The sequence below is a fragment of the Mya arenaria genome, chromosome 1, assembly GCF_026914265.1.
Source record: "Mya arenaria isolate MELC-2E11 chromosome 1, ASM2691426v1".
Lineage (NCBI taxonomy): Eukaryota > Metazoa > Mollusca > Bivalvia > Myida > Myidae > Mya > Mya arenaria.
The window spans coordinates 38,445,700-38,457,751 of NC_069122.1; the positions used below are offsets into that span (position 1 = coordinate 38,445,700).

Here is a 12,052-nt window from a genome sequence, read left to right on the forward strand (position 1 = left end):
GATCTCTGATGACTAAGAATGACCTCTGATGAATGAGAATGACCTCAGATGACTGAGAATGACCTCTGATGACTGAGAATGACCTCAGATGACTGAGAATGACCTCAGATGACCTCAGATGACTGAGAATGACCTCTGATGACTGAGAATGACCTCTGATGACTAAGAATGACCTCTGATGAATGAGAATGACTTAGACTGAAAGAGAGTTGTTACAATTATTTATTCTGTAATGCTTAAAAAACATACTAGAAGCATAACATACATAAACATGAAACAGATATCAAAGTACCTTTCTTCTTAATACAAAACATTAAAATTTGACTAAAACAACTAATTATCAATCTTATCACCACCATTTCTCATATTTAACACAATCTGGTTGTACACCAGCCGCTGTCAGAATGTTTTCCATATCTGTCAACATTGGCGAGGGCCCACATAGATACGCCACAGTTTGGTCTTTCCTCAACCAATCAAAACACTCGGCAATATCTTCTGGTCCAATCCTGTGAGCTGCCAAAGAAAAACAATTTATTAAATGTCCTTAAATGCTTTGAGTGGGACTCGAACACAAAACCCTCATGGTGGACATGCTTTGCAGCGAAATAAACTTTTCAACTGAGCTTGTTGGCCATCCCAAAATAAGGTTTATTAATTTAACCAATATCAGGCAGATGTTCTGTCTGGTTCTATGCATTAGTACATTTTGCAAAAAGCATCAAAATCAAAAACAAAACCTTATATTCTTCAATAAAAGATAGAATGTTTGTACTAGTTTAATAACCCTCGTGAATCTACATTATTGCTGTTTTTAACGAAAACGTGTGTATAATTTGCAATCTGAATGCTAATATGATGAACTTAAAAATGAGACAAACTTGAAATCCGCAATTCCAATGGGTCTCATGTCATGAGTGCCCATATAGATCACTTTGAATTACTGATCATAAACAAGTGTGACAACTCAGATGAAGCCAGACAAAGCAATCTCTGTGTCTGCCATGCTTTGCAGAAATCACAAAAAAAAAATTTGACAAAAGTTAGGAAACTATTTGAACTGTTTTATGAACTCCGGTCTTAAAAATTGAATCTTGAATAAGGATTTCACTTACTTTTCACATCCTGTGCCTGTTCCCGAGTGCTGTAGAAACCACACATAATATTTTCATGGTCAACTGTTGATTGCTTTATATGCTCCTGAAACATGCATGGGTATCAGCTTAAATGAGTGCAAACAATGTCTATGGCACCATCCTATCAACACTAATCATATCATTGCTTTGCAAAACATATTAATTTTCTGAGTATTAAAACTGTTTCTTTTTTCCTTTTCAGTGAAATATATAGAGTGTTATCTATGAAATAACAACAGTGAAAATATTGGTTTATTAGGTCACTAGTGAAAATATATTGTTGTACGCTCATTGACACAAGAAGTTTGAACTGTATTTATATTATTGTATAATATTCATCAACCAAAATTCAAAGAAAAGTCATGGCTCTTGAAAAATACAATATCCAGAAAAGTGTATTTTTTCTGCAAATTCAGGGCCGTATTACTACCTCATTCCCAATGCTGATACATGTACGTTTCTCCCCTTTTTTCATTTTCTCATCAAATCAATTAATTGGACACCAACTGATTTTGTATGGGAGAGCTGGTGTGTCCTTAAAGCAACATACTTAATCACATCCTTTTATCTCTCTACTGGCAATGGTTCTGGTTGTTTTCCGGCAAATTTTAGAATTCCCAATTATATTCAAAAATATGCATTTCCCCAAATCAGAAAGGCCCGTTCGAGAACAGGCGTTCCCTCGAGGTCGGAGCTTGGTCCTGAACTTTTTTCCTTCTATTTTCATATAAAATATGCCCACGCTGCATCGAAACCTAATTATGTCGAGCAGTCAAGCAATATCCTCGGTCCCAAGTACACAAATCGTGCACAAAACCTTATGGCTCCCTAGAGGACATTATTTCACACTTTTTCCCGAACGCGTGTTCCAAAATAAACAAATAATTGCTAGGTGTTAAAATTTTCACAAGTTGTAAAAATTGCAATGACAGTTGAAAGGCAATTTGATAAGGTGTGAAAAACCGTTTTTCACTGTTAACGCATGACCGATATTAGTTGATATGGGCATTTGAGATGATAATTATGAGAAGTTAATGATGAGAAGTTAACGCTTTAGATGTGGTCATAAGGTTCTTTGAATTCACTGCCGATGCTGACCGTGATCTTCAGACGCTCTGTACGCTGCCACGTCACATTATGATTAAACAGCTTCGCAAGACCGACAAGATGCGACAATCAACAATCCTTGATTTTGCGAAACTTAAATCTGACTAATGCCACAATATGTACTGTCATTCAAATGTTGCTTGTTACGAAAATGTGCTTTATTGTTAAAATAAACATTTATATTTATTCATTTATTGTTTTTTCTTTTGCGGTTTACATTTAGTTTACGTCAACCTTTGAACATATTATCGATTTTCCACAACGCAGCACATAATCAGTGTCTTATAAACAGTCTGTTTGACGATTTCAAACTTAAAATACACTGAAAGGTATTTCATATCAAACTGGAAAATTGAAAATCGGGTCGTTCGAAACATCAGTTCCCTCGAGGTTTTGGCTCGGTCCCTGGCGACCTCGAGCGATCGCAGTTATCAGTGTTGAAATTTCTTACAGTGTGTCCCCGTTGGTTCCAACTCTTATGGACCAGCAAAAATATATCAAGCCTCGGGGAAATTCGAGCCAAGCGAGTTCGAGCCAACAGAGTAAGCGTGTTTTGTTTGTTGAAGAGCAAAAAATTCTTCAGTATTTAACAGCAAACTGGCTAAAAATATTTAGACACTAAAGTTAATTACCTTAAATATCAATTCTTCCTCCGTCTTAGCACTATAAAGGAGCATAACTCTGCTTTTCTTGATATGATCACTATTAGGATTGTCTCCCTTACACTGGTCAGCTACATGGTTGAAAATAGACAGCAGGGGGTTTATACCAACCCCACCCGCTATCAACAAGAGGTCATGACCCTCAGAGGTGATGGGGTCGTAAAAGAAATCTCCGCCTACTCTCACATGCACCTGACTGCCCTCTTTGCACTGAAATGGAAAACATAAAATAAATTAGTTATTTAAGTGACACTCGTAATTAAAATCAATACATACATGTACACATGTATAAATTTTGAGTGATAAACATTTGACTACCTATTAAATAATAAATTTATGGAAAATATAAATTTCTGATAACAAGATTGTAACTGTGTATATAAAAGCTGAAAACTCACAAACATTAATTAACTGGTGGTTCATAAAAGATTAACAGTGATCACCTATCATCTCTTCAGGTAGAAATACGTGTTTTCTGCACCTTTCTTTCAAATTTAACACGGTATCCTTCATAAGAACCATTGTTTTCGATATTTATTCATTCTTTTTCGGTAAATTAAAATAATTGTATTAATTGTGGTACATTATTACCGTATTGTACATCTTATAAGGCAGTAAGAGTGCATCTTTAATATTTGAAATATTATCAATAATAGTATATTTAAAAGTAAAATCCTTGTTATTATATAGATCCTGTGTGGCAGCATGTCTCATGATAAAAACTTGCATAAATCTATATGTTGTATTTTGAAGACCTATTTGAATTGTAAAAATCTGTCTTAAAATGCTAAAAATATGAAATTGTAACACACAAACAGAGTTTGTCACATCGAATCCCTAAACATTAGGGGACATCCTTGCGGGTCATAACGTCTGTGTTAATTGACTTGTTTATTATTTCATCAAAGAGATGCCAAAATCGCTGTCCCTTTCCCATGTAAACAATCGTCACACTTTTGCAACGAAGAGCCATTATCATCGTTATTATGTCAATTTTTTTTAATGGGGTGGGTTCGACGTCGACGGACCTGGACCAATTGAGATTTAAAACTTTAAGAAGCCCTGTGTATAAAAGAAAACACAGAAAACACATTCCATTATGGTACAGTATATAACTAAAGCATAGCCAACCTGATTGTGGACCCAATACGCTGGTGGATGATTGCTGAACTTCACTGCCAGGTCCATCTGCCTTGTGGTCTGCAGTTTACACGGTGAGCTATACATGGAAAATCCTCCGACAGTTGAAACTCCAGGAATAAACATGTCCACCCTGGAAAAGAGAAGAAAAATACCGCTACTGGTTAAACATCAATTAATTTAGGTTTGAAAATCTTTCTACACTTGACAGATAAGGAGTAAACATGACTTTTCACTCTGTTAAATGCTTGAGAATTATGGGAAGTTGTCATGGTAATCGCAGGTAACAGGCTTTAGCTCCACATTAAGAACTTCCAACAGTAGAAACGCAAATCAGCCCTGAAACTTGTATTGTGAAATCCTTTTTTTTTGTTCACTATAAAAGCTCAGTTACGTGCCTTTTATTTACCTGTTCATGTGTTACGAGGGTTGGGCACATCCCTTCGTATAACTTACAAATGATGTGTTATTGTTATAAATTATAATAAATGATAAAGTTCATGCAATAACTGTGACTGTACATGTTCAAGTAGAAAAAATTCTTTACATACTTACATTAGCCTAGTTGTTTGTGTAGAGTATAGTTACGATCATACTGTATGAACCGTAACAGATTACGCCATTGTTATATCAGTACTGCGCTCTGATTAAAAAAGTGTTATTTAATCAAAGGTACCGGTAGTCTTTGATCCAATAAATGTCTACAACTGTATATTGTTGATCACCTTTCTTTTTAAATGAAATATGTTTCTTGGTTTTCTTCGGTTGGATTTTGTCTATAGATTAACTAGATGTATATTTGAATGGTTACAAGTAGGAGGAGATTAACCAAGATATAAGAACTGTGTGAATAAGTAACAATGCTGTTCACGTATACAAACATTGTTATTGAATGTTGCCCTTGACAACATGAAATAAAATAGCTATTACACACATAACCATTGTGATTGCAATTATACAACTCCTGGTAATGCACCAGTCAATGATAACCACCGACCCCGAGGTCCAGAGTGGGGACTTTGACTTTCGGTCCAGCATAGCCCGGGTAAAATCCCCGCCCTGCGGGGACAAACTGCTAGTAAAATCCCTGCCAAATGCGCCCGCACCCCAGGGACCCTAGGCACAGCCCATTCCCCACTATTTTTGGCGCGAAGACAAAACCACCGCATTCACCCGGCACTGCAGGGCCACCTGGAAGGTAAAAACACGGCCCATTTCCTCGCCTATCCCCGGTATACCCCAGACCTCGGGGGGCCATGGTTACAATTAACTGGTGCATAAGTGCTAGTATATAAAATCAATAACCCGACTGGAGGATGCAGTAACCATTATTTAATCAGTTGCATTAAGTTTAACTAATTTTTAGTTGTGATGAATATTTATTTTACATGAAAATGTTAGGATTGATCACATATTTTTCTAATGTTCATGTAGTGTGAATGGAAATGCTACATGTAACAAGTTAACGAAAAAGACCGACAGCCCTTCATGGACTTTTTCCAAGTGCTCTCCTGCGTTCAATCTTAATAAAAAAACAACAACATTAATTCTCAGCAAAATATACTATCATCCACAAACCATTGTCCGGCTTTGAAAGTTAGATCACCCCTTTCTACTTTTAGAGTGAGAGATTTAACTGTTCTTGACTCATCTCTCATTCCTACCACTGTTGCCAGACATATCACCTGAAAAACAGGATAAGGTAAGGGAACAAAAGACCAAAATTATGTTAAAAGGTATAAGATAGGGAGTTACTTAGGTTATTTTAAAATAATTGAAAAAAAATAGTTATACATGTTAAATGAAATGTGTAATTTCCACTTTGATATATATATGGAACAATTTTGATTTGATTTTTATATTTTGTAAAAAATAATTTTTAGTCTAAGCATTGCACATAGTCCAAGCTTCTTAGACTCTTTTTCGCTCATGATGAGGTTCCTTTCAAGTCTAAGATTGAATCACAGCACCTTTGTGGTTCAACTCCAGCCTTGATGGTAATTTTATTATATATAGCATACTTTTCATAGTAAACAATTTTAATGGAAGGTGTAATTTAGGCATTAAGCACATGTATGTTTTTTTCTATAAAACACCCTAGTCGGTAATCATAAAACATTTTAAGTAATTTCTTAACTTATGTTAGTTTCTTCAGTTAAGTATTTCACTGGTCATATGTAATAGTTAGATGATCTGAAGTAAATTCTTTATGAATAAGAATGGGCGGAGGGAGCGTAGCTTATAAACAACCTCATTGGCAGATACATTGACATTGCAAACTCTAACACAGGGAGTATGTATCAGATAAGTGGCAGTAGGGCTGAGTAGGCAGATCTTTAAACACTTGGGAAAGGTGAAATTCTTGATGATTAAGTCTAGTACTTAATGATTGCCTCTCTGCATTCTCATTGTTTTAAAATGTAGGTTGTATTCTTAGATATAGAAACATTATACAATCTGAAAAACTTTATTTTCATTGATTTCATTACAGACCTATAAAGCTGGTTTAAAGGTCCGTGCTTTCATTGAAAAAACATACCTATGTTAAAAAACACTTAAACTTTACTAAAAAATTGACTTACAGTAAATTAACAAATGACTTAAAATGCTTCATGATTACCAGCCTGTTTTACTAGTCACATCCAAACTCGCTCTGGTAGCCATTTACACTGTATCATCATCATCTTTTGAAGGTTTTTATGAGAGATGACTACCATACAACATGACTATAAATGGCAATCAGTCAGAGTATAAAAAGCTATAATTTTTGTGAATCCTCTTTGATCCGCTGGCACGTGCACATCACAGAGGACTACTAAGATTACAACTTAAAAAAATAGTCAGCGGCTGAGACCAGCGGTGAGGTCCTAGAAACAGCAGCCTTTAAATTGTCACCACCATGGGACAACTCTAGATGTCATTCATCGTGGATCTCATTTTGGCTTCAAAGTTATTTCTTTGGCATAGACCCCACCAACCAGTGAAGGTAAATTTCCCCTTTCAGCTTAAAATTTGTTTAAGTCACTATCGGGATGTGACGGGGTCAAGCCTAAATACCCCAGCAGGCACACAACGTTGTTTCAACGTTGAAATATAGTTGAATATTGGTCACAACGTCGATCAACAATATTTCAACGTTGAAACAACGTTGAAGCTTCAACGTTGAAAAATTGTCGACGTTGAAACGACGTTGAAATACGGTCGATACCTCAACATTGAGGATGGTTGAAAAATGGTTGTCATATTGATGTTGTCATGACATTCATAGATCGATATCCTGTTCTGATTATATTAATATTTCCACATTCAATTTTTATAGAGAGCCATTCATGCTTGACGAGTAGACTTCCTTTTTTAGGCTGTATGGCCATCTACCGCAATACAGAGTTACCCCGATTGGAAAGTTCGAAACGAGTGCGCCCCTAGCGTATTGCGTAGTTCCGGTCAGTTTTCAAAAAATATCGATTGTGCAGATCATCAGTAACAGCAGAGCTTTAAAATTATCGTTAATTCCATTAGTTCAAGCTAACTTCGTGTAGGAAGTGACAGTCGGTTCCATTCGAGTAAGTACGTTTGGTATTTATTTACAAAATGACAAAAAAATTTGTTTTTGAACGAATTATTTGTTGAAAATCATGCATTTCGGACACGACGGGATTTCGGATACGATTTCCATTGTTCAAATTATGGTGAAAAATGTTCATATCAAGCGGTGATCTTGCATTGTTATCAACAATACTCTTCTTGCATCTATTATGTTTATAAAGGATGGTTTATTTACATTTATTGTTTTAATCTTTTACATTTCAGCATGGACGAAGAAAAGGTGGCGCATCGCATTGTTGATACCAGTTTGGGCAGTTTTTACCATTAACATGTACATACTGTATAAATGTAGTCCAAACAAAACTGTGTTCTTTATAGTTTTCACCTTACCTTAACCCTTCAGCGGTTTAACTGCAACGTCTATTCAATGTTGAAACTCCAACTCTGGTTCAACCAAATTTCAACGTTGTTTCAACCTCATTTCAACGTTTAAACCGCAACGTTGTTTCAACGTTGAAATCACAACGTCAATACAACTTTCAAATACAACCATATTTCAACCTTTTCTCAACGTTGAAGGATGACTGTTGTTTCAACGTTGCTTCAACGTTGTTGTGCCTGCTGGGTATAGTCTAAAATAATAGACGTGTTATACGGGATTCTTCCAATCCCTAACGTCTAAACGGGAATGTGCAAAAAACGGGGGTGTTTTAAAAATATTGAAATTGTTTTAAGTGAAGTATTTTATGGTTGAAATTGATCATAAAGAGTTATATTCATATTTTACCATGTAAGTGAAATGTTATTTTGCACTAAACAAGCATTAAGTGCATTAAAACAAGTTGTTTACCTTTCCAATAAAACGAAAGTTGACTGACACAGACAACAATTATGCGAAGGGGAACAACTCAATACAATCGTAATAGCTCGGCCTCCTCCGACAAAGCTTCGAGATAGACCTCGTTATACAATCGTAACAACTCGGCCATGGCCGAAATGTTCCGAGCGATTTAAAACTGTGCCCTAAAACCTTGCAGGTGCCCTTCATGTATATATCGTTATGTTTTGACAGAATGAAATGAAAAAAGCCGTCAAACTCATAATTATAAGTTGGATATTTATTTTTTTGTGTACGGAACTAATATAAAATAACATTATCTGGTAATATTTCTTGTTTTTATGATATTTTATAGACGCTATATGCTTTAACCCGGAATCCAGATCGGAACAACTACCCACTTTTGATACTAAACAATTTGTACGTGAAGGATTTGCCATATCAAAAATCTAAAAAAAATCCGTCAACGTACAATTATTTGGACTACTGCTGGGTACAGCCATTAAGGTGCGGGAAGACCATTATAAAGAAGAAAAAGATAATCATGACTACATTGCACTTTAAACTGCTTGTGTATACATGTACCTCATTTCTAGTATTTTCATGGGTTCTATCCAAATGATCAGCCATTGATCTGGAAGGGAAAAAAAGAAGAAACAAGATGATTGGTGGAACAGAACAAATCCGCCCACCCCCACCATCCCGCCTAAATTTGTTCAAGTATAATTTTTATTTCAATAAAGAAGACAAAATATAATAAGAAATTGTTAAATTTATTAAGGGAGTACCCCAAAACTCCCATGCCAACATCTTAGTAAAAAACAATATTGGTTCTAAGGGAGAGGGGCAAGTCAAAAGGTTACGCCCTAAGTTATGCCCCCTCTTATGTCAAATCCTATACCCGCCCCGTATTATAATGTTTAAGAAAATCAATGTGCTCTAACCCTGTTACTCAAATCTGACTGGTTCGTTTAAAATAACTCCTCTTTCATGTTGAAGATGGTTGACAAATCATTACCAAAACGTGCTGGTTAAGCATTTCATAGCAAAATGTCAAGAAATCAAGCATAAAAAGGAATGAGTACCTTTTAAACAATGATTTTGGGTTATATTTGCGCAGTGGAGATAAAAATCGCAAAGATAACATGGCCAGCGTTTCGTAATCAACCGCCAACTGTCATATTCCGGAACTAGAATTATTACTAGATACTATTTCCCGGTCTCTCTTCGTAAAATCCGGTCTCATCCGGTCTCATGATTCCCGGTTCACAACTTTTGGCCACTGGCAACACATTGTATTGCCGATGTTTGTTAAACTACTTTGACAATCTAATTTGCTTTTATATGTAACAAAATGGGATAAAATATATAATTATTATGTCTTTATTTATGCAATGTGTTATAGGTGTAGAGAAAGATGCGATGGCAATAAAATGCTCATGTTTTTTTAAACAAAATATTGAGGACGGCTAGAGTATGAAGTAACATAAAACAGTAGCTATTAGTTTGTAATAAAACAAGCTAATCAGTTTATCATGTCATAAACGAGGGACAGGCGCTAATCTCTGTCACGCGTTGTATAATAATCCATTGACACCTTTCATGGAATGACATTACTGTGTATTGTCATAAACCTGTAATGAAGAGTTCCTTGACAAAATATAATTTGTACAATAATAATTTATAAACTACTGCATGAATTATTCGGTAGGCTATTTTACAAATGAAATATCAAAGACTGTCTCAGTTATTTGGGCCACTTACACATGAACGCTGTGTCGTCTGCCATACAAAGAAAACAATTTCCGCAAATGAATGGTCTGCAGGATACATCTACAACGCCATAATATGTTGAACAATTAAAATCATGGAGTACAGGAAAAAAAATCTCCAGACAACAGCCAACCTTAGTTTAAATTCACATTGATGGCACAAATCACTAGACAACTAGACTGATGTAGACGATCAGAGACACTGATAGCAGTTATTACTTTGACAGTTTGTGTGAAAACATTAAATTACTCAAGAGCAATATTCAAATACACCTAACACAAATTTGTAAAAGTAAAAAATCTCAGATAATTATTAAAGTTCCGCGAGTTCAACAACAAACCAAATGGGCATGACTGTGGTGTCTTATTTTCAATTGCGATTGCTGCAGAATTTTGTTTGAAGTTGGCTGTGTAAATACAAATGTCAATTTCGTTGTAAGTTAAATGAGGTAATATATAATCATCTGTCTAGATTTAAAAAAAAACAACAAAAAAAAAACATCCATTCCCTGAAAAAAATGAAAATTCGCGATCGGCAGCGTTTTCTGGTATCCCTTTCAAAATAAAACATTCTATTTATGTGAAATGCCAGATTTCGTCGATATTTTAGTCACCTGTATATTTTATCTTTGCCTTAGTTTATTATTTGTTTTATTGATATAAAATATGAAATAAATGTTGAAATACTTATCATCTTATATAAAAAAATATATTTATAACGTTAGTTTTCTTAGCACGTCAATGAACTGTAATATTTTGTAATCCTATTACCCCCGTGGACATTCACACCTTCTCGATCACGCACGATAGCTGCGGTACAATTTTGAAAACAGAGACCGGATGAGACCGGGACCGGGAAATAGTATTGCCCAATATCACTCCTCCAATTAAAGAGTGTGGTTACATTGCACCATTATTCTCACAGCGAAATCAGTCGGACAGCATTACCTTCCCTTTAGTTATGGAAATGAAAAAGACTCAATACGATGGGTTTGGGGTTAAGGCAATGATAGAAGGAAATCCCGGTGTTCATTATCAAGTACCAAAATAGTTCAATAATAGTTTGCTGTACTTATTTGGTACGTATTTGTTTGCTATGATGTTTAAATTTGGAGGTGTACTTCCGGCTAATTTTTGCAAATATTTGCCAGACTGTGCAGATCTTTGTAAGAGCACGATTATCAACGTCGTTAACCCTCATCGTTGCTAACTGTCAGATATACGAGAAATATATATTGACATTTATTTCTAAATAACTTTTTTGACAGAAAAGATATTAAAATATTTCTTGAATTTCCATAGTATACTTTAATGGTGCAATATTTCGCCAAAATTTCGGCATTGCAATGTTCTACAAAATTCCGTTAAGTTGAAATTTTAATCTTTTAATTTTAAGTAAATCTAAAATATTTCCTACGTGTAGAAGCAGAAAATAAAATAGCCTTTTATATGCTTTTTTTAGTTATTTAGAAACTAACGTCACTTACTTATTTACATCGGTTTTGACCCGTGGTGATCCATGTTAGAACCCTTTAAAGTCACGTGACTCCTCACCTTGTATATACCTGGGACTAATCCTACTCCCTGTATATACCGATCATAAATCTGCAAGCGACACATATTGCAAAATGCGGTTGTCCATATTCCTATCCAGTGACGTCACGTCATAACAAGCATTATTGCACGATGCTCAAATGGCTTCACAAAACAAAATTGTGGGTCATCAAAATGTTATTTATTATGTAACAACGTGTCTTCTGTGTGATTTTTTCCTGTAATGTATATAATAAAAGGATTATTAATACTGCATATTGATCCGAAATATCGCATTCGACTTTCATTGAGTTCAGT

At 35.2% G+C, this 12,052-nt stretch overlaps 1 protein-coding gene across 1 annotated transcript; it reads right to left on the reverse strand.

The window, feature by feature from the left end:
• Positions 1-204: 204 nt before the first annotated feature.
• LOC128234469 (oxidoreductase NAD-binding domain-containing protein 1-like) lies at positions 205-9,613 on the reverse strand. The gene is made up of 7 exons (XM_052948733.1): positions 9,515-9,613; positions 9,015-9,063; positions 5,624-5,730; positions 4,037-4,178; positions 2,876-3,115; positions 1,116-1,200; positions 205-516 (listed from the first exon to the last, which is right to left on the reverse strand). Exons 1-7 carry the CDS (start codon positions 9,574-9,576, stop codon positions 350-352), a joined length of 852 nt encoding a protein of 283 aa, XP_052804693.1. The 5' UTR covers positions 9,577-9,613; the 3' UTR covers positions 205-349.
• Between the last annotated feature and the right edge of the window lie 2,439 nt (positions 9,614-12,052).

Bases quoted from the DNA above. Each gene is read 5' to 3' on its own strand.
- LOC128234469 (XM_052948733.1), bottom strand. From the start codon at position 9,576: ATGTTATCTTTGCGATTTTTATCTCCACTGCGCAAATATAACCCAAAA. The intron at 3,116-4,036 runs GTTGGCTATGCT...TTTCCATTTCAG, and splicing joins CGTATTGGGTCCACAATCAG to TGCAAAGAGGGCAGTCAGGT. The intron at 517-1,115 runs GTAAGTGAAATC...TTTCTTTGGCAG, and splicing joins ACAGGCACAGGATGTGAAAA to CTCACAGGATTGGACCAGAA.